The sequence below is a fragment of the Salvia hispanica genome, chromosome 5 (assembly GCF_023119035.1).
Source record: "Salvia hispanica cultivar TCC Black 2014 chromosome 5, UniMelb_Shisp_WGS_1.0, whole genome shotgun sequence".
Taxonomy (NCBI): domain Eukaryota; kingdom Viridiplantae; phylum Streptophyta; class Magnoliopsida; order Lamiales; family Lamiaceae; genus Salvia; species Salvia hispanica.
Window position 1 is genome coordinate 11,064,253 of NC_062969.1, and position 22,418 is coordinate 11,086,670.

The window sequence follows — 22,418 nt, forward strand, 5'->3', positions numbered from 1 at the left end:
GTATTGAAGATCATCACGTGGAAAAGGCGCGAGAAATCGACGATTCTTTGGAGAATCTAAATCGGTAATCCTAAACCGTAGAAATCATGTTTAGGATTTATATTTTCTAAGCATGAATTATTTGCGTTCTAGCATGCAATTATCTGTTTAACATGTGAATTGATTAATCGCATAATCGGTCAAATAGATCCGTATCTGATTTATTTGTTTTGTACAAGTCTTCCGCTGTGCAAGGGGCACCAAACCCCAGCAGTGGTGATCGTAGATATTGACTCCTTGACTTGCCACCTGAACTGTACGTTCCTTTATCCAGACGAGTTACTCCAGTTTCCAAACCGTGAGCCTCTGCTCATAAACTGAAAATAAAGAAAAACGAAAAGGAAACCAAAACTATATACGCCAAAATCTCTAAACACTCAAACAAACTACGCCATCCATCCCCGACAACAGCGACATTTGAGAGGTCGGGCTGGAAGCACAATACATATCAATTAATTCATAATCCTCAGGTCAAGGAAATTTACTAGACTGCAAGATCTAAGAACTCAATAACTAGAAGATCACGGTCGTTGGACTCACCTTCAGCTCGCTGTCAAAGAAATAATACCTCAACCCACTACACTATAACTAGCATAGAGAAGCAAGGGGTCGAACCCACAGAGACAGATAGGACGCGAAGAGTTAAGAGGACTTTGGACTGGTTTGGCTGCTGCCACGCAAACTTGGGTTGAGAACTTAACTACTAGACTCGGGAAGTGCAAATGATCTATTCTAACAGCTAGACCTAGGAAAAGGAAAACATAACGAAAACATGCAAGATGAAAACAGAGATTTAAACAGAGTAACACTTCAGTGACAAAATTTACCAGACCTAGTGAATAACTTTCTTAAAATGACTAGACAGACGAAGCACAAACTGTGGGGACCATTTCCAAAAATAGCAAAGGTACAAATGAAAAACTGCAAATAACTAACTATGAATTTAACTAACATCCATCTTCATATCTTCAACCGATTCAAACATAAATACGAATAGAACAGAGCAACAACCAGATTGAAACAGAACATAACGATTCGAACGTCAGAAAAACATAGATCATCGGAAAATGCTCAGATCTACAATAGCTAGACGAAGTAAACTAAAAGCAGTAACTAAAAACTCATAACGATGCAGAATTCAACAGATCTAACATCGGATGCTTCATCCGCTCCGGATCCAATCCATCCACAACAAACCACAACAATTCTCATCTCCGATTACTCCGATCTAACTAGATTCACCCGATTAACTACAATTCCAACACAATCCAACTTCAACAAAACAAATCAAGTGCGAAAAGCATCCAAAGTAAAGCAACAATCATCACAAATATAGAACGAAAACAGCACATAAACTTCCATAGCCAAACGATTCAGAATTCAACAAGGTTTCAGCAACAAAATAAACGTTGAGCTTCGAACAGCGAAGACTCGGGGAAATTCAGAGTAGAAATTAAAACGAAAGCGGTAAATTATTTCTTCGCCTCACGTGGAGACGGTGGTACACAACAGCAATCAAAAGACGAACCCTATGAATTTCCGATATCCCCCACGTGTGTGTAACAGTGTGTGAAAGTGAGCTAAGAGCAAAATGTGAGAGAGATGATGATCCATGTGTGTTGCGTGCTCTTTATTTATTGACGTGTGATAAACTCATGTTTTAGTCGGTTTAATTGGTATGTTGAGGTGCTTAATGTTGAGTTTCGATGCTTGAATTGTCTATTTCCAATTAACCTATCTTTTGGAGTTTCATGTGTTTGTTGAGTGTTCTAGGATAAGTAGATAAAAAAAGAGGCAAAAAACCGGCCGATTGTGGATATGAGGCAGTAGGGCCTCTAAAGGCTACACCCGGCCGGGTGAGTTTTACTCTTATTAATTCTACCCGGCCGGGTAGGACTTGAAGAACAGAAGGAGCCGGAAAACTACCGGGTGCATTTACAACACAAATATTCCACCCGGCCGGGTATCCTGAAGACAGCGTGACGAATCCAGAAAGGGGTCTGAAATGGTCACTGGGCCGGGTGGATTTACAGCACTAAATTCCTACCCGGCCGGGTCAGTCAGTTTGATGGGTTTGACTTCTGAAAACGCGATTTTTTACGGGAAAATGAAGAGAAAAAGGCTAGGGTTGGATTGGAGGAGATTCTATTCTACCTTACCGCCTCCAACACTCAAAAACACCCCCAAGAACACTTCTAGAGAGAGAATTGAAGATTGAAGACTCAAAATCGGAAGATTGAAGACTCAAAATCGGAAGATTGAAGACTTCACTCCATAGATTCGTTCCACATGAGTTCTTAGTATCTATCTTTCATGTTTTTGTTCGGATTCTTTGTGTTAAACTTGGTTTTCTCCATGAACATGAGTAGCTAAACCCTTTTTGTAGAATTCTTGGTGAAGATGCATTAATTTCATAGTTTTTATCCAATTGATTTTGTTCTTACCTTGCTCTTGTAGTTATTTGATTATTCTTGGGTTTTTTCCTTTCAATTGCTTGATCACCACTTGATTGTGTAGGATTAATTAGATTAATCGGGAGATGACATAATTAATCTGGAAATAGGAATAATTCACACCTTAATGCAATAAAACTCGGGAGAGTTGAGGTTTTGAGTGAGGTCTTTGACCTAATCGAGCTTTTGGGAGTTAGGGGTTTTAGTATTAGAAGGGGACTTCAATCCTAGCACCTAATCTACAAGTTTTTCACCTCGGGAGGGGGTTTAATCTATAATAGTGGTCGACTTAGTAACTCTAGAGACACCAAAAGGTAAGACAATTTGATTGGACAAGAGCTTGAAATTGTGCATCGGATCCTTGAGTTCTACAATTTTCTCCATATTATCTTTTCACTCCGTGTTTAATTGTTTTTATTTATCTCTTTGTTCATTATATGCTTTTCATAGTGTTAGAACAAAACCAAACATTTCCTGATTCTCTAGATAGTAGTCAACATTTGTTCGTGGTAGTTAAGTTGATACGAATTTGTCTCTGTGGGATACGATACTCTTGCTTGCTAATTGCTACACTAGCCCCGTACACTTGCGGGTATCATTTGTGTTAAAATAAGTTGAGTCAACGTGGATGTGATCTTCTAGAATCTTCTTGAATTCCCTTCTTTGCCCTTCATCTAACAATCCCCTTCGCCGGGCAATTTTTTGCTTTTATGCTCACTTTCTCGCCAAACTCCTTCACCAGGTGATTTTCTTCCTTCCTGGATCTGGCAATTTCTTCTACACACCTGACTTAAAAGCTGTGTTAGACCCAGAAATTCGTTGAATTTAACCCCATAACCACTGCATGAAATTAGTCTTATCACTCTACCCTTTGCACGAAAGACATCTCGACGAGCTTCCGCTCTCTCAATGTTTCTTTCCTCATTCCTCCACTGTCGGCTTCTTTTGCCGACCAACTCTTCTCCATCAGCCTCTAGAATGAGTTGTTGCCAAGCCTCGTTCCCCATCAGCGATAACTCAGCATGTCCGATGCTACTCTCCGACTCAGAGATGAGTCATTTGGCAGTTGCTTCTATCTCTCCCTCGGCCGGATGCTATTATATACGTTCGCAGCCTCTCTTCCCCTCTCTCATCAGGGCTGGCCATCTTTTCTCCATCATCGGCACGACATCCTTTGTAACTCTGGTCACCCGCTTCTTCATCGGTCGGAGCTTCTCCGGCCATTGTGCGCCCTCCTTCTTCAGCTCTTCATGACATTCTTTGCTTGTCTTTCTATCGTCTACACATGGTCTCCAACCGCAACACCTTTGTGGGTTGTGAATTCCCATGTGCAACGTCCATTCTATCGTTGACTCTTCTTGGGTGGTCTCGACAACTTCTCCTCCTACGCCGGCTTCATTCACAGTGGCTGTGTGTGGCGCTGCTATCTCTCTCTCCCCCTCGCCGCACAGACAATGAACTCCTTTGTTCCTTCTCTTTGACTGAGGTTGTGCGATGGATCAACTGCTCCATCAATGACCACCAAAGACTCGTGGTTGGGCTTTTACTTTGCGGCCTTTTCGACAACCTTCGGTTCTTCCATCAGTGGTTCTTTTCTCAGTTGTTCAGTTATTTTGCTTTTGCTCCCCTCACTGAACGATTCATCCATTAGCCTCTCACGGCTGCACTCTCTTTGGTAGTTGCCTCTCCTCTCTTGGAGGGTTTCTGCTCGTTCCTCCTTTGCCGGCTTCTTGCGTTTGGAGACTTTCTCTCCCCCTCGACCGGACAAACCGAGGACTGCTCAACTGTTCTATTCTCTTGAAGGCGGTTGGGGTCGCAGCCTGTCTCCTCTGTTTTCTCGGCCTTCGTCTCGAAGGCCTCTCTTCTTCTCTCCATTAGCTCCTTTCTTGGCAATGTGATTTCTTCATAAGCACCACACTTCTTGGCTTCATGGTTCTGTCCAGAGCGGTTGTTGCCATCGCCTTGGCCTACCACCGGCGTTGTGCTGGCTTCGCCCAACCTCCTCACTGCCATCGCCAATCCCACACACACTATCATTGTCGTCGTGACGCTGTTTCCGTCGGGTCTTGCTATGCCATCACTTTGTTGGTGAAGATTCTCGCTGTTGGGCAAAGTTTCAGCCCCTTGCTAACTGCAGAGCCTTCTCTTCATTGATGTTTTTTTGGAAGGGTTTTTGGTTTTTGTTTTGTTTTGTCTTTTTTTTTTTGATATAGAGACAGATCGACCCATGTGATCGAACATGCTCTGATACCATGTTGAAAAGTAAAATGCGAAAAATAAAACTGAAGAACTCTTGAAGACTACATTTTGATTTGAGTTGTTGTTGATACATATTACATGGGTATTTATAGGACTCTAGATATAAATATACCTATGAACTATACTTATTAGAACTCTACATTATAAATGTTATTCTTTTCCCAACAAGTTGGGACTCCACACATTTTTTTCCCAACATACTTGGGACTCTTCAATTTATCTTTCCAACATAATTAATTAGACATTAGCAAAAATATTTAAATAAAACAATTAGTGCTTTGGATCAAGTGTTCAAAAAATATAGGTAAATTAGAAATGAGAAATTGAGTCATTATTTATTCATGATTAATTTAGTTAATTGTGTTTGATATATAATAGAATTAATTAGACATTGGCAAAAATATTTAAATAAAGCAATTAGTGCTTTGGATCAAGTGTTCAAAAAATATAGGTAAATTAGCAATGAGAAATTGGGTCCTTATTTTATCACATGGGATTAAAAAGGACAAAATACAAAAATAAAGTAAATTAAAAATATGGAAATGAGAAAAAGAACAAAAGAGAAATTGGATCCTAATAGCACACTTTCTAGAAGAAAGAGAGAAGAAATATCACCACCAGTCCACCACTGTCTGACTGCTCGGACCGTCTCTCCCAGCCGCCACAGTCGGTGCCCTTTACCGGTTGTCTTCTTCGTGTTCCTGCACTACGCGAAATCTCATTCCTCTTCTCCTACCTTCTCTTCCAACTTCCATTAAAGAGTTCAAGCTTCCCAAGCTTCAGTTTTGGTTGTGAATCAAGGTAATTACTTCACATTCCATTCATTATTTCATCCCCTATACCTAAATTGAAGGGCTAAATATGGGGGAATTTCACCATAAGTTGAAGAAGAAGAAGAAGGGGTCGAACATACCCTTTTTCTAAATTGATGGTTTGTTATATTTTCCTAATTTGATTTTGGAATTGGTTCATAGTATAGTTTATTTAAAAGAAATATAGACTGACTTAAAAAAAGTTATAGAATTCGGGAGGTAATCAATTTTATTTATGGCATTTCATAACGTGTGATATGAAAATACAAATGGTTGTCTTAATATTAGTCTTAGTTTCAACTCAATTTTTATTTGTTAATAAATGTATCCTATTTTTGTGCGGTTACTTTTGCCTCATTCCAATTTAAATACTCCATAAACAAATGTACTGAACAAAAGATAAATTATCTGATTTATTTATCTTACCAAATACTCACTCATATTGTATAGTAGGGAGTATTAAATTAAGTATACAAAATTAAATTACATGTTATATTATCTAACATAATTAATCTCAACCAGAGTACAAAGTAAAGGCCTTAATATTTTAGAAGAATAATAGTATTGGAAATTAGTTTTAGTGAGATGTCGCATTCAATGCTAAATTTTATAAATTTTGAATGCTCAGCTCTGCAGTTTCAATTTGCATTCAACGTCAGAATTCCATACTCTGTTGCAATCGCAAATCAACATTTTCCCTTCTCTTCGGCAAATACGTCCACATTCAATCCCCAATTTCCCCCCTTTCTCATTCTTCAAGGTATCCAATTTCTTCATCCTGCTTCTAATATTTCGCAATCTGTTGGAGAACACAAGGAATGCCGCTTCTCTCTCTCTATGTTTGCCCAACTTTTATTATATGCTGTATATTTCTGGATAATGCTAGTTCGATATGTCTTCGAAAAATCAGAAGAAATTGAGCAAAAGCTTCAATTTTTTGTTTGTTATATGTAGATCTTTGCTGGCTTTTCATTTGCGACAAACTTATTCTTATTTTATCACAAAATCAGGAGAAATTGAGCAAAAGCTTCAACTTTTTTTTTTGTTATATGTAGATCTCGGTTGGCGTTTTAGTTGCGACTAACTTAATCTTCTTTTATCACAAATTCAGTTTTTGGCCTTGTATGATTGATTAATGTTGTTACCAACATAACAAATAGTGTATTGGAATCATTGTCGAGGTCTTTCTCAGTCATTAGCGAAATATCTCTATAAACAGATGGAATTTAGGATCTCAAAATGAGCCTTTAAAGCTGATATATGATATATTATTCTGATCCTTTCTTCAAGATTCTGTGGTTAAAGGAATCCTATTATCCATATATCTTAACAGGATAAAGGAGTATTTTCCCTAATGTCTACCGTTGGCAATTCAACTAATATTTTCTGGCACGAATGCCCTGTTGGGAAGGTTGACAGGCAAAAACTGCTTAATCAACAGGGATGCGTTGTATGGATTACTGGTTTGAGTGGATCAGGTTTGTATTTGCAGATCTGTCTACTTTCTTTGTGCTGTAGTTGCTACAGACATCCATGCCTTGAGTCTTTACAATCTGTATATGCACAGCATCTTATTTCATACGCGGTGTCACATGTCTCAACACTCTTAGGATGATGGGATCATCATATATTGGAGCTAATAGTTTTTGATTGCCCCATAACCATTGTATTAACAAGACCACCTTCTAATCGATCCTCAGTTTTTGTATAATGCTCTCTGATCATCTCTGCAGGTAAAAGTACCCTAGCATGCTCACTGGATAGAACATTGCACTCTCGGGGGAAACTTTCATATGTTCTCGATGGGGACAACCTTAGGCATGGTCTAAACAAAAATCTAGGCTTCTCACCTGAGGATCGGACTGAAAATATACGCAGGGTTGGTAAGTAAACAGTTTCTGGATATTTGGAATTACATCTCTTGTTTGTTTGTTTTTTTGGCCTTTTGTTGGACTGCATACAAAATTAATTGCTCAATCCTTTTTCATCTAGAGTTCTTGCTCTTTTTAGGTAATTCACGTTGTAAAGATTTTGTTAGTTTGGTATATTTAGGTGCAGACATCTTATGATAATACTCAATTATTTCGTACCACTCACTGCATAGGCCATAGTGACAAATCCATAGACTCATACTCGTCGTAGACAACAATCTACTAGCCATGACTTAGAGGTAGTTGGTACATTGAACTAGTGAAAGATTACAATATGAAGGCATCAATTTGCTATCTTGTGTTTAACGTGAGGTTAAAGGCGTTGATCTACTGGATGGTTGGCCTAACCAATTAGATCGCCTCTTTTCAAACATTAGGCTGACCAAAAATGAGCTGCATCCTCATAAAGCTGACCATGGGCATAGGGACAGTTTATGAGACAACATTATCTTTACTATGCAGTACTCACTCCTCCACAAGGCTAATCTGCTTGATTGCTTTTGCATAACAATTAAGTTTTAACTTTTTTTGTCTCCAGGGGAAGTTGCAAAGCTCTTTGCTGATGCTGGATTAATCTGCATTGCTAGTTTGATATCTCCTTATTGTAAAGACCGTGATGCTTGTCGTGCATTATTGCCAGAAAACTTTTTTGAGGCAAGGCTTTGTTATGTTCGTTTATTCTCAAAGATCACACTTTTCTTATGTTTAGGATAACTGAGATACCTAATCCATCCAAAATACATATTTACAGGTCTTCCTAAACATGCCTTTAGAGTTGTGTGAAGAAAGGGATCCCAAAGGTCTTTACAAGCTTGCACGAGCTGGGAAGATCAAAGGTATGTGTTTATATGTGCCATTCAGGGTTGTTCTCTAGGTTGCCTGTCTTCTATAAATGTGCAAAACTTAAGCCAAAGAAATATCAAGGTCAAGAATTCCTCATGCTTGAATGCTGTTTATTGTAATTTGAAAGTTGATCATGTGGTATGAAAAGATTATACAATGTTGCAGGGTTTACAGGAATAGATGATCCATACGAACCACCTTCGAATTGTGAGGTTTGTACTTTGCCGGCTCTAAATCATACCGGCCCTCCTTATCAAGCCACTGCGACTGAAATTATTGTTATGATGGTTGTGCAGATTGAGATAACCCAGAAGGATGGAATTTGCCCGACACCGAATGAGATGGCTGGGCAGGTGGTATCATACCTGGAAGACAAAGGATATCTTGAAGCTCAGTAACCATACGAAATGTTTCATGACATGCTGATTATTGATGTTTAGATTAGATGATAATTATGATATTATAGATTGATTGCTCTTTTTCTTCGTTTTTTTGGTCCTTCTTTTGAACATTACTAGTCCAACAATTTGTGTTGTATTGTATTTTTTATGAATATAAATATATAAAATGTGGCATGAATATCTTGGATATTTTGATGGAAAATTGCAACAAGGTAGGTCCTAGTAGATAAAGAGGTATTTTCCTGATAAATGGCGCATTAATTTCGGAATGTTGCTTCATACTAAAGGCCAAAGTTGAGATACTTGGATAAGCATTGACCAAGCATGGTGTTGAACACCGCACTGGTGGTGGGGGTGGCGGAGCTGTCCGCGGTTGTGTGTCAATGCTTAGCCTGCTTCCCGCAGCGGCTGCGCGGCGGTGATGTCCTCCGCCTCCTTTTCTGGTGCCCCTTTGGCCGCCTCGCAGCCTTGTTCTGCTTTCCCCCGCCCCACCACCGAGAAGAAGACGACGACCACGACTTTCTCTATTGATTCATGAAGGCATCTCAGATTTGTTGGGATTGCTGTAGCTTAAGCTCCTTCATTTCCTCCTCTATCTTTTTTGTTTGGTGTTGAAGTTTCAAGTCTGGACTTCTGTGTTTAAGTCATGTTGTCCAATGAAAAAGAGATGAATCATGAAATGCATTCTCTTTTAAAAATATTTTGTTTATTAGTTTTAACAGATATATTTATTTTTATTTTTATTTTTATCAATTTACAGTAAATTAGATAAGTAAATACTTCCTTGTTAAATATATGAAATTTGAGTTCGGTATGAATTTTAATGTAAAATTGATAAAATAAAAAAAAAAAATGAGAAATAATCAAAGTATTGTTAACAAAGAAGGACAGTTATCTGATTAGAGTGTGCAAAATGAAATGTCGGGAGTAATATTTTTGTGACTAACTTTATACTGCGAGATTTTATAATGAGAGGCGCAGCATTTTGAGGGAAGGAAGAAACGAGCAAGAAGAAGATGACGAGTGTCGCTGCGTCTCTATCGCATCGTATCCCTCGTCTCACTCCATCCTTTCCTTCTTTTTCTTCACGCTTAGTTGGTGTGAAGATTAACAACAACAAAAATGGGGGCAATTATCCTTCACTCCTCCTCCCCTCATTCAAATCACAAACACGCATGGCTTCCACCAATCAGGTATTCAACCTTTTCCTCTTTTTCTTCGATCGCTCGTTTTTTTTCTTTTCAATTTTCAATTCTATGTGACAGAGTGCTTCGACTGCCGCCGATGTCAACAACCCCCAACTTAATGTCTTCCAACTCATCCAAGCTCACCAGGTTCAGATTTTCACTCTGTGTGTGCGCGTTAATGGATTGAATTTGAATTTGAATTTGTAATTGTTGTTTTGTTTAATAGGAAAAAGCAGCTAGGCTGCCTCCTATAGAGGAAATCAAGACAATTCTCAGTTACAGTTTGCGCGGAGTCCTCTCTACTTTCTCTCTGGTTAATTCTAATCACATCAACATTCGCATAACAAAAATTAAATAGAAATTTTAATTTGGGATTCCTATACAAAACTGTGGAAGATCTTTTCCTGTTTCCCTGCTATCTTGCAGAAGTATGAGGGCTATCCATCAGGTTCGATGGTGGACTTTGCTTGTGATGCTTATGGATCTCCAATATTAGCAGTTAGTAGTTTGGCAGTTCATACCAAGGTTTGTAATCATTTACTATAACTTATAATTTGATTGTTTTTAGAGCTGTGATTCTCTTTCACCTAATCGAACTTTTCTATATCTGCTAAATTATGAGTTGTGAGTCTATTGGCAAGATTTCCTGTAAAGGCATTCTGAACTATGCAGGACCTTTTAGCAAGTCCCCGGTGCTCATTGCTTGTCTCAAAGGATCCTGAAGATAGGACAGACCTAGTTATCGTAGTGCACGGTGATGCCCTCCCTGTAAGGCCATGGATTTGAGTTTTTCCTCTTTAAGCTGTTACAGTTTGTTACCATTGCCAGTTTCATTTTTTCTGACAAATTTGTCTGACCTGCAGACTTATGTTATCTATGTAGGTTGCTGAAAGTGAAACGGAAGCTATTCGTAGTGCATATTTGGCTAGACATCCCGAGGCTTTTTGGGTAAGGCTCGCTTAACTTTCTTACTAAGCATTTTGTGTCATTTAACATCGTAAACTCTCATTTAACACCCTAAAGCTGGCATTACTGTGATATTCTGTTAAAAATTGTCACAAATATTTATGAAGGTTGACTTTGGTGACTTCCAATTTCTGCGGATTGAACCTAAAGTTGTTAGATATGTGTCAGGAGTTGCAACAGCTTTATTAGGATCGGGAGGTTTGTATGTTGCTACTCAGCTAAAGCTTGACGCGAACAATTTTGAGCTTTTCATAAAAAGATTTGTGTTAGACTTCACCTGATTTATTATTGCTGAATGATGGACTTCTGCTATGCGAGTACTTGCAGAATTCAGCAAGGAGGAATTTAGAACAGCAAAAGTGGATCCTGTGTACCAATTCTCAAAGCCTATAACGGTATTATGACCAGCCATATCAGCAGTAGTATACTTTAATAAGTTATTCTTTGGCTGGGATCTTCTCTGAACTCTGCTAGATTTGAATATTTGTTGCAGTCCCACATGAATAAAGATCATGCAGATGAGACAAAGCTGATAGTCCAGCACTCTACCTCTGTCCCGGTAATACTGCAATATTTTTCTTTGGTGTTCTTTCAGCAACAACTGGAAACATGATTCCCTTGAATGTCAGAATTGGAATTCAACTCGTTTAATAAAGTTGGCTTGCATTATTTTGAACTAGAAAGAGAATGTAAACTTGCTCTTGTGACTGTCTTTTTTACTTTATTGTCTTTCTCATCCAAAGTGTGTTCTTACTGAGTAGAGAATGTGACAGTGGATCTCAGTTATTTTGTTCGTTATACTGCTTTAGCATTTGATTGTTCTCAAGCTGTAGGAGCAACCTATGCATTATGATTTAATAGGATTCAATAAGGTTTAGTTAGTGTGTTGGTGCAACCTATGTATTGTGCATTTATTATAATTTATTAGGACTCATTAAGGTTTAGTCATCCTTTGAGTGGTCTTGTGTTATTTCTCCCGAATTATGAACTGGTCTGTGAACCTCCGTTTGGTGGGATGTCCCTCTGAATTCCATCAGCACATGTTTGATACGTTTCGTTATTTATATGATCCTGAGAATATGTAACTCAGAAAATAGTCCATTTTTCAGGTGGAGTTCGCAGACATGTTGGACATAGACAGTCTGGGTTTCAACGTGAAGGTTGAATTTGCACATTAGATTGTTCTCTCATGCCCTTTTACTCTAAAGAAGCTATCTGCGCTATTCTTTATTCATAATAGTGTTTCTAAATGTACTAATCTCCTGTGAAGGCTGGCTGTCAAGGCAACACTTTCAAGCTCCGAATTCCTTTCACAAGGCGTGCTACAGACAGAAAGTGAGTACACAAATTTCAGTTAGTTGCCTTAAATGCTTACTATTATTAGATTGTGGATTCTAGCATCTAGATTGAGATGATAAGTGACCATTGTATAAATTGGGAGGCTAGTATTCGTCCCCCAATTTGATTTACTGTGACATACTATCATAAAATACCGTGTTATTGTTTTTGTGGACTACTATTGTAGGGATGTGAAGACACTAATAGTAGAAATGCTTCAGGCTGCCAGAAGTCAGGCTCAGCCCCCCTCCTCTGCAGCTTGATCGCTGCATGGGGGGTCGGATACAAGGTGGGATACGCACAGATGTAATTTTGTCCTTCCAAACTTATGTCTAAGTACAAAAAGTGTAATTTTGCCCCACTTTTTTTTTAAAAATCTTAGCTTTTCTTTTGACTCCAACTTCATTATATTGTCAATTCTTAAATAATTTACTCCAATTTAACAATTTTCATGGTTTCCCCTGGTCTATTTACAGTTTTACACCATTTTCTTCAACTATATGCGAAACATGTTACGTTAATAACGGAACTGAAACTGAAGAGAAAAACATACAGTTACTGAATTTAGGAGGCCTATCAATGTTACACCTCCTATCGTGGTTACGGTTTTGTTATCAGCTGCCTGTCTGGTTCGGTTTGGGCATCACTACACGTCTACACCACACCGCGTCTTTGTTGAGGCTGACAATGACTTTTTTTAAAATTTTGTTTCATTTTTCAATAGAAATGGTGCGACGGCAGATTCTGGCAACAAGAAAGGAAAAAGTAGTGCAATGGCTTGCTGAAACAAATGATACAGTGTTGGGACTTAATTAATGTGCTTGCCAAATTCATATCCCAAAAATATTCAAATGCACAAACCATATGGGTTATAAAGTACTATTGATTTATTAGAGTTCAATAATATCTAACTAGAGTTTAACAACATCTCTAAAATTTAGAATCACAATTAAATTTAACTAGATTAAATGTACGTCTAAATGCATTAGAATATGCTTAAATAATTAAAATAATATATATTGCCTATTCCCATCGACATCAGAGAAATGGTGACATAAATTTACTGGTAAAAGTATTTATATTGTCACTGATACCTAAGTAACAACTAATAATCTCAGGTTTAGTCGTTAGCTACGATGATATCATTAGGAAATTATTTTCCTACAAGACCAACCGGCTAAACGGTGACTCGGATGATTCAAGTTTTAAGTTTGTTTTACAATATCAATGTTATATCCTCGTGGTTGTTATAAAAAATAAATAAATAAACAACAAAGCACCAATAATCAAATGATTAAATTTGGGATCAAAACTATTTCTACATCACGAATTATTCATTAAAACAACAATTCACAACTAAACTTATTATTGATGATAATAAATTACAACAATAAAAAAATAATAAAAGGGGTTATTCCTTTTTTTTGTTACTGTAATATATATATCTTTGCCATCTTTAAAAAATTTACTATTTTATTGGCTAGTCCACTATTTTTATCTGGATATTGACACCTAATATTATAGATTTCAAAAGGTTTGGATTTTTCTCATGAACTTTAAAATTGATAAATAATATCATAAACGTTACCCGAGTTTGTTATTTCCCCGAGTTTTATCTCATAGGAGTATATCAAATCAAAGACTATACTCCTACATAGTATAGGGATGTGATCAGATCAATAAGTAAAATCTGTCAAAAATCAAAGTAAATCTCAGTAATTAGATCTTGTGATGTAACCGTTAGATGAATGTCACGTGTCATCAAATAATGTAGAATGTGTAGTCTAATAATGTAGGTCAGCTATTTTAGTCTAATAATGTATATAGTGTAGTCTAATAATGTAGCTCGGCTAATAATGTAACGCTTTCAGTGTGGTAATGTAGCTCGACTAATAATGTAACGCTTTCAGTGTAGTAATGTAGCTCAGATATTATTATCATAACCATCCAATCTAAGGATGCTTTGATATTTGACAGGATTTCACTTATTGACCAGAGTGCACCCAAGTAGTTTATATGTATATATCCGTTTCTCCTCTTGTTACATGTCACGCACACCACCACCACCATGGCTGAAGCAAGTGATCAGAGCAAACCATTGCCAGTAGAAAATGATGATGGCAACCCCTCAACTGTAGAAAGTGAAACCCAACCCATGGATGTAGTAATCGAGACAACCTCGTCATCATCCGACACCAGTCTATTGACAACCATCGCCCTAATCGGCGCAGCACTAACAACCCTCGGCGCCTTCGCCGCCTTCCTCATCCAGCAAAGCTTCCACCTCCCCGGGCCGCACTGCTCCATCCAACAGCTCTACGTCCCGGCGCTCGACACCTCCGCGCCGCCGCAAAACACCACCAACCCCTTCCTCTTCTTCGTCCTCGACCTCGAAAACAACCTGCAGATCCGCAGCATATCCTACGGCGCCGTGACGCTCACCTTCTACTACGGCCGCAAGGCCGTCGGCAGCTACGTCGTCCCCGGGTTCTACCAGGGGCGGAATCGGGCGGCGCGGAGGCGGGACGTGGTGGAGACGCGCGGCGTGCCGTGGGAGGACGCGGCGCGGGCGGTGGCGGGAGGGGGCACGGCGGGGTTCCGGGTGGAGTTGGCGGCGCGGCCGAGGTTCAAGATATTGTTGTGGTATTCGAAGGAGAAGAAGGTGAGGGTGGTGGCGGAGGTGGCGGTGGATGGGTCTGGGTTGAAAGCTGGGAGGGATGATGTTGTGATGCATAGGGTTGAAGATTCTGGCGCTATGGAGAGTGGGGTTAGGGTTATGCTTTTGTTTTTTTATGTTTTGCTTCTTCATTGTTTCATACATTGATCTTGCATTTTACTTACAATACGAGTTTTTTCATTTTGTTTTATTCTTACTATAAAGTAGTAAGTATTTTCAGTCACCTTCGGTCTTCTAGAAACAACCAAAGCCTCTGTTGCCGCAACCCAATATTATGCCTCAAGGCTCATACAGGACATCTATGGAATTTTCCGGCCAACTCTTAGGATAATATGCCATCTCTACTGCCGACCGGGGGTAAAGTATACGGTATGGTGGTTTCGATAAGATATGTCGTACCTATCCACCCCTAGTTGGAGATGACCTTTGATACGCTACCTCTCATAATCGCCTCTAACAAGTCGGAAAAACTTTAGTTATGCACCAATACAATTAATTCATTGTTAAAGTTACAGTAAATCATTGATTACTAGATCCACACTCATATTTTAAATTTTTAATACTACTTATTTTGGATATTGGACTATTGGTCCCTAAAATTATAGACTTTGCCTAAAATTTGGTATTTCTCACGAACTTTGAAATTGGTTTATAATATCATAAACTTTACAATTTGTTTGGAGTTTCCCAAACTGACTCAAATATGATATTTTAAACCACTTTTTAAGTTAATAACAAGTAGAATAAAAAGTCATATTGAAACCACATTGATTTAATTATGTCAAGTATAATAAAAAAGCCTTGTAAGTTAGTCAAATATAGTGATAGACATGCCGTGAGAAATACTATCAAACAAAGTGCAAAGTTTGTGATATTATAGACCAATCTTAAAATTCATGAAAAATATCAAATTTTAGGCAAAGTTTATAGTTTTAGGAACCAATATCCCTACTTATTTATGGAATTTAGATATTGACAATTGACCCATCCTACTATTAGATGGTGTCACACAAGTTCAAAAAAATATTAACTCTCAGTATTCTACTCAGCATATACCGATTAATTCTTAATTCTAAACTATTTTTTTATCATTTGAATTTTGAGGAAAAGTGATCCTGGGTTTTCTAATTGTCATTTCTGACACGATGAAAGAACAAAAATAAATTTAAGTACCAATAATCTTAAAAGTGATTAATAAATCTAAAAATGGAATTGAAGTTAATAAGGAATATACTCCTATAAAATAATCTAAAGATTATTTATAAAATTAGAAATACAATTGAAAAGCTTGAGGAATATAATGAATAAATAAATACTACTCCTATTGAATAAATGAGTATATTAAAAAATTGAATAAATTATGAATAAATGAGTATATTAAAAAAAGAGTAATACATTTTAAAAACTTTAGATATATAATTATATTTAAATTGGTATCAGAGCTAGGTTAATCCGTACTATAACCTAGATCAATACCAATTTGAAACACAATAATACACCAAAGGATATTTATAGTTATCAAAGAAGTACCTTATATATGCCACTTTAGGTTTGTCCGAAATCAATGTGGGACATAAAATTCATCTCATGACTCATGAACTGAAACATGACACAAAATTTTGGCATTCTAATAACAAGAAAAGTCGACATATATTTCAAATACAGAAAATATTTGCACAAATCACAGTTGCTATTTAAATCCCCTCTCATTTAAATGTTGAATTAAAATCTCATTTAAATACACATCCCCTATTCATAATTCCTAAGCAAAGAATTAATCCCACTTCTCATAGCCATAAGAGGGAAAGTTAAATCCCAAATCCTCAAGAGTACTGAGCAGCAAATGCGTAGTCGAATCATCATTATTTCCTCCGTTTTCGGTGATTATATACACCGGAGCGGATTGGTTGTCACACCGTTGTGACGCTCACCTTCCAATATGGCCGCAAGGCCTTTGGCAGCTACATCAGTGATGCTGGGAGGGGTTCAAGATTTTCATTTACACCATGAAGAAAAGAAGAAAAGAAAATTTATGTAGTACTCCATATTATAAGGCTTTGATTTGTAAAAGTAATATTTCATTCGTCACATAAATAGGGGGGGCGCTGTGAAACTGGTTAATAGTGGAGAACAAGGTCCTATTTTTTGTTTTGTACATATCTTAGGCACGTAAATAATGGTGGATATGTGTCTTTCTTTTGTAAACATATAAACAAAATTAGGTGTAATTAAAGGAATTGTGCGTTATAATTCGTGTAGTGTTTGTCCAGTCCAAATATCATAAACCAACGATTTGAAGTCTGAACCGTAGCTAGACAGACTGAACTGGACTGGTGGTGCTATGTTCGTTTTTTTTGTAAAACGTTGTCCATGTTTCGGGCCAAACAGTAACCACAATCTGGATATATTTGTAATCTTTTATACCAACTTTATTAAAAAATTCAGACAGAAACCAACGAATCCCAATTTTCAACCGGAATCAAGGGCAAAGCTAGGAAATTATCATAAGAGGCAAAATATATATGGAAAAATTATAAGAATTTTGGGGACATTTAATGAATAGATTAAAAACAAATAAATTTTATAATGATTTATAGTAGTAGTATATTATAGTAGTATGAGAAGATTTGAAGAGGGGTTTGCTCCCGACATGAACCAACAGCTCGGACCTTTCATGGCTGATTCTGGAATCGTGTGCAACAATACTGAATTTAATTGGGAGAGACATGACAAGGTGTATTTTATTTCTGTGTACATTATTTTGTGAAATCGAAAGAGTATTAAGTAACAGTGTGAGAATTTTGATATCATCACGATCATATGCCAATCTAGCTATTAGGAGTATCAACCAATAATAGATTTGTCCGTTGACATTGAATAGAAACACGCTCCGTATTATTCAAAAATATAGTACTTGGTCAAAATAATTAATTTAGTATAATTAGGTAGAAAATAAAAATACACTACTTTAATTTGTGAACATGGGAATTTAAGTACACCATAAAGCCAGGTATTAGGTAGTCATGGGCTGGTTAGGAAGAAGTCAATCAAGAGCACTAATTAATTAATCACTCACTACTGTATATATACTGGTAGCTTTTCCCATCTAACCACCATAAAAAAAATATAATACTCCTATGTTTCCTTCCAAATACTAGTATACTCTAATACTATATAAAATATGGAAACATATATTCAAGCCTGGATATTTTTTAAAATATTCCCGAGGGTTGGATCTGTTAGTAATCCACTGCTAAATTGTAGCAATACTTTTTCATTATTATTATTATTATTTGCTAAATTTTTCTAGCGGATATTATCCACCGGTAATTTTGGCATGTGGCAGAACAACCAAATTTTGCCAAATCCACCGCTATATAGTCGAACTGAATCGGTTGGTGAAACGTTGGTGATTTATCATCTGTAAGAATAAATTTGAATAATTATTATGTCCCGTAATTTTAAATTTGCTTAATTTTTTTTTCTAATCTCAAATAAATATTTGAATAATGTTGTCATTAATCAAGGTTATAAAGAACATTACCTCATGTAATTTCACATGAATCGAATTATATTATTAAGTGTTCACACACTCTAGTATTAAAATTCCTATCCAATTAAAAAACATTATAAGACCATATTGTTTGGACTACAAAACCTAAAAGTGGACCAAGAACCTACCTAGAAATTATGTTATTTACCATAGTCCAAAATAAATAAAAAATCCAAAGTCTCTATCCATCATGCTAATATAAATAGGAGACTTTGAGATTTCAAACGTACAACCCAACCTAAATCAACCACAACTTAATTATAATCAAGTCGAAATGACTCCTCTATTTGTGCTATGCTACATTATCTACACCACCATCACTTCCACTATACTATCACTCCTCCTCGCCCTCCGTCTCCTCCTCCGCCGCATCTCCTCACTCCGAACCTCGAAGGAGATCGGAAATGTCATCGCACTATACGAAGGCACCGTCTACCACGAGCGACGCCACCCGGCCCGCAACGCCTTTCGTTTCCCGGCTCGTTATGCTCTCATTGACCTCGACCGCCCGCCCTACTCCCCTCCCAACTACCTCTCCGCCGACGATGCCCGCCGCGCCGCCAAGACAAACGGGCCCGTGTAATACTTCTTTCTACTTTTATCTAATTTCATGCATATTCGAGCCACGTTTTATTGCAACAATATCATAAGCTACACATTATACACATTTAAATTTGTCTAAATTAATTTTCTAATATACCTTAGATCTTTTTTTTTTGGATTAAACAGGCATCTTTTGAGGATTCCATCAAGTCTCGGATATGAAAGAAGTCCAGTTAATTACTATTATTGCTATGAAATGGAAGGCTCTACCAAAATTCTCAAGAAATGCCTTGTTGAGGTAAAACCCTAATTAATCAACCAAAACTCTCTCTCTCTCTCTAACATGGGACAAAATTAACTATTGTTTCAGGCCAGCAATACACCATGGGGTGAAAGTGTGACATTTGTGTTCAACCCAAGTTCCGATTTAGTCCCAAAATCCGAGTACATTAGCCCATTCATGGTGGGTCTTTTCATCAAATTCTTGATTCTTGCATTAAATTAATTAATCTAATATAATCAACAAATAAATATTAATTCAAAATGATTTCTTCCGATTTTTAAAGGACATGCTTGGGAGCTGGAGGCTGAAAGTGAGCGAACCGAGTGAGCATTTATTCGCATTCATTGCAGTCGAGCACCCGCAGCTCGGAACCTATTTCCGAGCCTCCTTCACGGCCAAAAAAGTCACGACTCTGACGCCTATTACTTCGGATGATCTTGAGGCATTCTTCTGGTTGATGCCTCATCGAGTCTCGATTATGGCCTATTGGAACGTGAGTAATTAGCTAGTTCGATTTGTCTGTTACATCTAACAATATTAGGTCTTTTTTTTTACATTCTTTTTTCAGTTTGTTTGATATGTTTGATTATTTTTTGCAGGCTGTGAAGCTGTGGTGGAAAAATGTTCCCTTCTTTGATCATCCAAGAAAAGAGAATCCATCCTATAGAGACGAAGCGATTCCGCTCGACGAAAAGATGCAGTTTTGTCCGATTTTTGGAGGTAATAAATCGAAAGTGAGATGTGAAGAAAGAATTGATCGATGCTTCACTTGGAAGGATGCTAAGAAACCTTGGTCATATCTCATTTCTTATACTGGGAAAATTCTGTAGGCTATTTATACTATATGGTTCAATTTTTTTAAATTTATATTTTTTTGTCCCGACAGTAAGTTAGAAATTACTAGTGTTTCTTTGGTTTCTTGATTTTTTGTAATGTTCATTTGGTTTGAATTTGAACGTGTTTCTATTTTAAATACTATGGTTTATTTGGTTGTATCTCAAAGAAATTTGTTTTAGTACGGAATGTATTTATTTTAAATTTTGAGTTTGAAATTTTAAAACAAATCATTTTTGTATGTTTCAATTCAGTTGCTTTGTTTACTAAGATTTTTCAAGTAAATAATAATTAATAGTAGTACTGACAACAACCAAATTAAATCAAATTAAAAGAAAAACACGTTGCTGTGAATGATAAAAATAATTATAATTAACGAGTACAACTGCTGAATACAAAATAGATTGAATTAATAAAGAAGGCACCATTTATTTTTCCAACATTATGTGATTCCTGATAGTGATAAACAGAACAATTGCAAAACTAATTTGATCTGCAAATCCTAACCTTGTCGTCGGTGTGAATCCGGAATCGGAGCTTGCGATTTTGGTGCGGATGTTTGTTGGCGAAGACGACGATGCAGAAAGTCGCTGCCGCCACTCCGAACGAGCAGAGACCGCTCAAACTCCGCTCCATTCCTGAATTGAGTTTGCGAGGATCTTCCCTCGCTTCATATTTGGGCGATTCCACTTTCATGTCGACTGATTCAGCCTCCTTCAATTTATTGAAGAGATCCTGTGAGATCGGGTCCTGATCGGCGCTGAAGGATTCGATCTTACTCTGAATCGGCTGATCCCGATCAGGAGCGTGGAGAATTTGATTGGTAGTAGTTTCGACAAATTGAGGGTAGTTCATGTGGACAACCGACGCCGCGGAAGGGTTGCGAGAGTAAATCTGCTTGCCAGCCTCGGCGCTGATCTCGAGGAGCTCCCACTCATCGTCAAAATCCATTCAACTGCGTAGAACAGAATTCAACAATTGTTTTGAAGTGATTCTGATTGTGATTTTGATATAGAAATAGCAGTGGAAGGCAGTGGGGAATTCGAATTTGGTTTGGTAATTGCTTCTTCTACGAGTCTACGAGTGAGAGAGCTAATTCGTCGATTTGCATATCAAGAGATGAATCGTGGAATTTTTATCTCATTTTTTATTTTCTTAATAAAAAAATATAGTATCATTGATGTAGATGGTGCATGGGATCCCAATTATTCTCCACTTTACTTTTCTTGATTGATTGAGCGTTGAGTTGATCTACAGATATTTCTCTATTTTATTTTCTTTATTTTGAATATTAATTTGTTATTTGTGACGTACATATCATCAACGCAACACCTATATTTGCAAACGTTTTTATTCTCTCTTTCCAATTTAGGATGTACTATTATCAATATGAATCCCTTGTCACCAAGTAGAACGTAATTTGGGCTGTATTTTCCAATTTAAAATGTTACATTGATTAATCCGATTTAACTGAATATTAAAACTCATGCATTATGATCTCTTAGTATAAAATGTAAACGGAGATAAGTATAAGCTATATCTATATTTTCAATAAATTCAAATTAAAAAAACAGCATTAGATCAAAATTTGGAGTGATTTTAAGAATAATCATGAATTGCTAACCTAGCCATTATCTGCATGCGCGGAGCCATAGTTGATTCACTGCTAATGATAATACAAGTACAAGTAGTAGTGCTATGGTGGAGTAATATATTTTGCCACTATGTTGTGTTCGATTTTCTAGATAAAATAGTAGCAAGATAACATGACTATTCATCTAAGATTAAGTCATGAAATTCAATCTCATAAACCAAACATAATACAAATTTAATCATAAATATAATCTTTCAAACCAAACACCTCTAAGTGTGATTTGATACTAGGGATGTGTAATACTCCTCGTCCCATAAGAATATGCGTAATATGCACTTTGGGTTAAGCACGTGTTTTAGTGCACAATTGGAAAGTAAAAAAGATAGAAAGAAAAATTAATTAAAGTATTGTTAGTGATGGAAAGTAAAAAAGATAAATATAAAAAGTAATTAAAGTATTATTAGTGAAAAGTAAGTCACGTATATGTACTATTTCTATATAGAAGGATTTTATGTACTGATTCTTTAAAAGTTGGTTGATGTATCAATTGCAACGCAAATCATGTAAAAAAAACTTTAAAATTGATAATCTACAGTGACTTTAGCAATTTTAATCCATACACAGAACTATGCCACAGATTTTTTTAAAAGCAAAAATCACAACCAAACACTAGTGAACATTTTATTAGCAAAAATTATTGAATTG

General features: G+C 37.0%; 4 protein-coding genes across 5 annotated transcripts; all 4 read left to right on the plus strand.

Annotated features, from left to right (window-relative positions):
• Window positions 1-5,325: 5,325 nt before the first annotated feature.
• On the plus strand, window positions 5,326-10,073 carry LOC125188311 (adenylyl-sulfate kinase 3). 2 transcript variants are annotated; one of them, XR_007170719.1, is made up of 9 exons: window positions 5,327-5,552; window positions 6,192-6,323; window positions 6,897-7,041; window positions 7,297-7,446; window positions 8,033-8,148; window positions 8,246-8,330; window positions 8,503-8,549; window positions 8,634-9,931; window positions 10,004-10,073. XR_007170719.1 is itself a non-coding variant. In XM_048085089.1 (7 exons), exons 2-7 carry the CDS (start codon window positions 6,918-6,920, stop codon window positions 8,733-8,735), a joined length of 624 nt encoding a protein of 207 aa, XP_047941046.1. In that variant the 5' UTR covers window positions 5,326-5,552; window positions 6,897-6,917; the 3' UTR covers window positions 8,736-8,927. The 2 variants fall into 2 exon arrangements, 1 of the variants encoding a protein (XP_047941046.1); XM_048085089.1 differs by lacking the exons at window positions 6,192-6,323; window positions 10,004-10,073 and having other exon boundaries at window positions 5,326-5,552; window positions 8,634-8,927.
• Window positions 9,755-12,686, plus strand: LOC125188310. The gene is made up of 12 exons (XM_048085088.1): window positions 9,755-9,931; window positions 10,004-10,072; window positions 10,152-10,238; window positions 10,352-10,450; window positions 10,598-10,693; window positions 10,808-10,873; window positions 10,999-11,089; window positions 11,219-11,286; window positions 11,385-11,450; window positions 12,001-12,051; window positions 12,162-12,226; window positions 12,417-12,686. Exons 1-12 carry the CDS (start codon window positions 9,755-9,757, stop codon window positions 12,490-12,492), a joined length of 1,011 nt encoding a protein of 336 aa, XP_047941045.1. The 3' UTR covers window positions 12,493-12,686.
• Window positions 12,687-14,297: 1,611 nt separating this feature from the next.
• LOC125189407 (protein NDR1-like) lies at window positions 14,298-15,053 on the plus strand. Its single transcript, XM_048086687.1, has one exon. The coding sequence runs from the start codon at window positions 14,298-14,300 to the stop codon at window positions 15,051-15,053; it is 756 nt and encodes a 251-aa protein (XP_047942644.1).
• A 3,680-nt stretch (window positions 15,054-18,733) lies between these two features.
• On the plus strand, window positions 18,734-20,115 carry LOC125189408. The gene is made up of 5 exons (XM_048086689.1): window positions 18,734-19,038; window positions 19,189-19,300; window positions 19,373-19,465; window positions 19,569-19,778; window positions 19,885-20,115. The coding sequence occupies exons 1-5, from the start codon at window positions 18,734-18,736 to the stop codon at window positions 20,113-20,115; spliced, it is 951 nt and encodes a 316-aa protein (XP_047942646.1).
• Window positions 20,116-22,418: the final 2,303 nt, after the last annotated feature.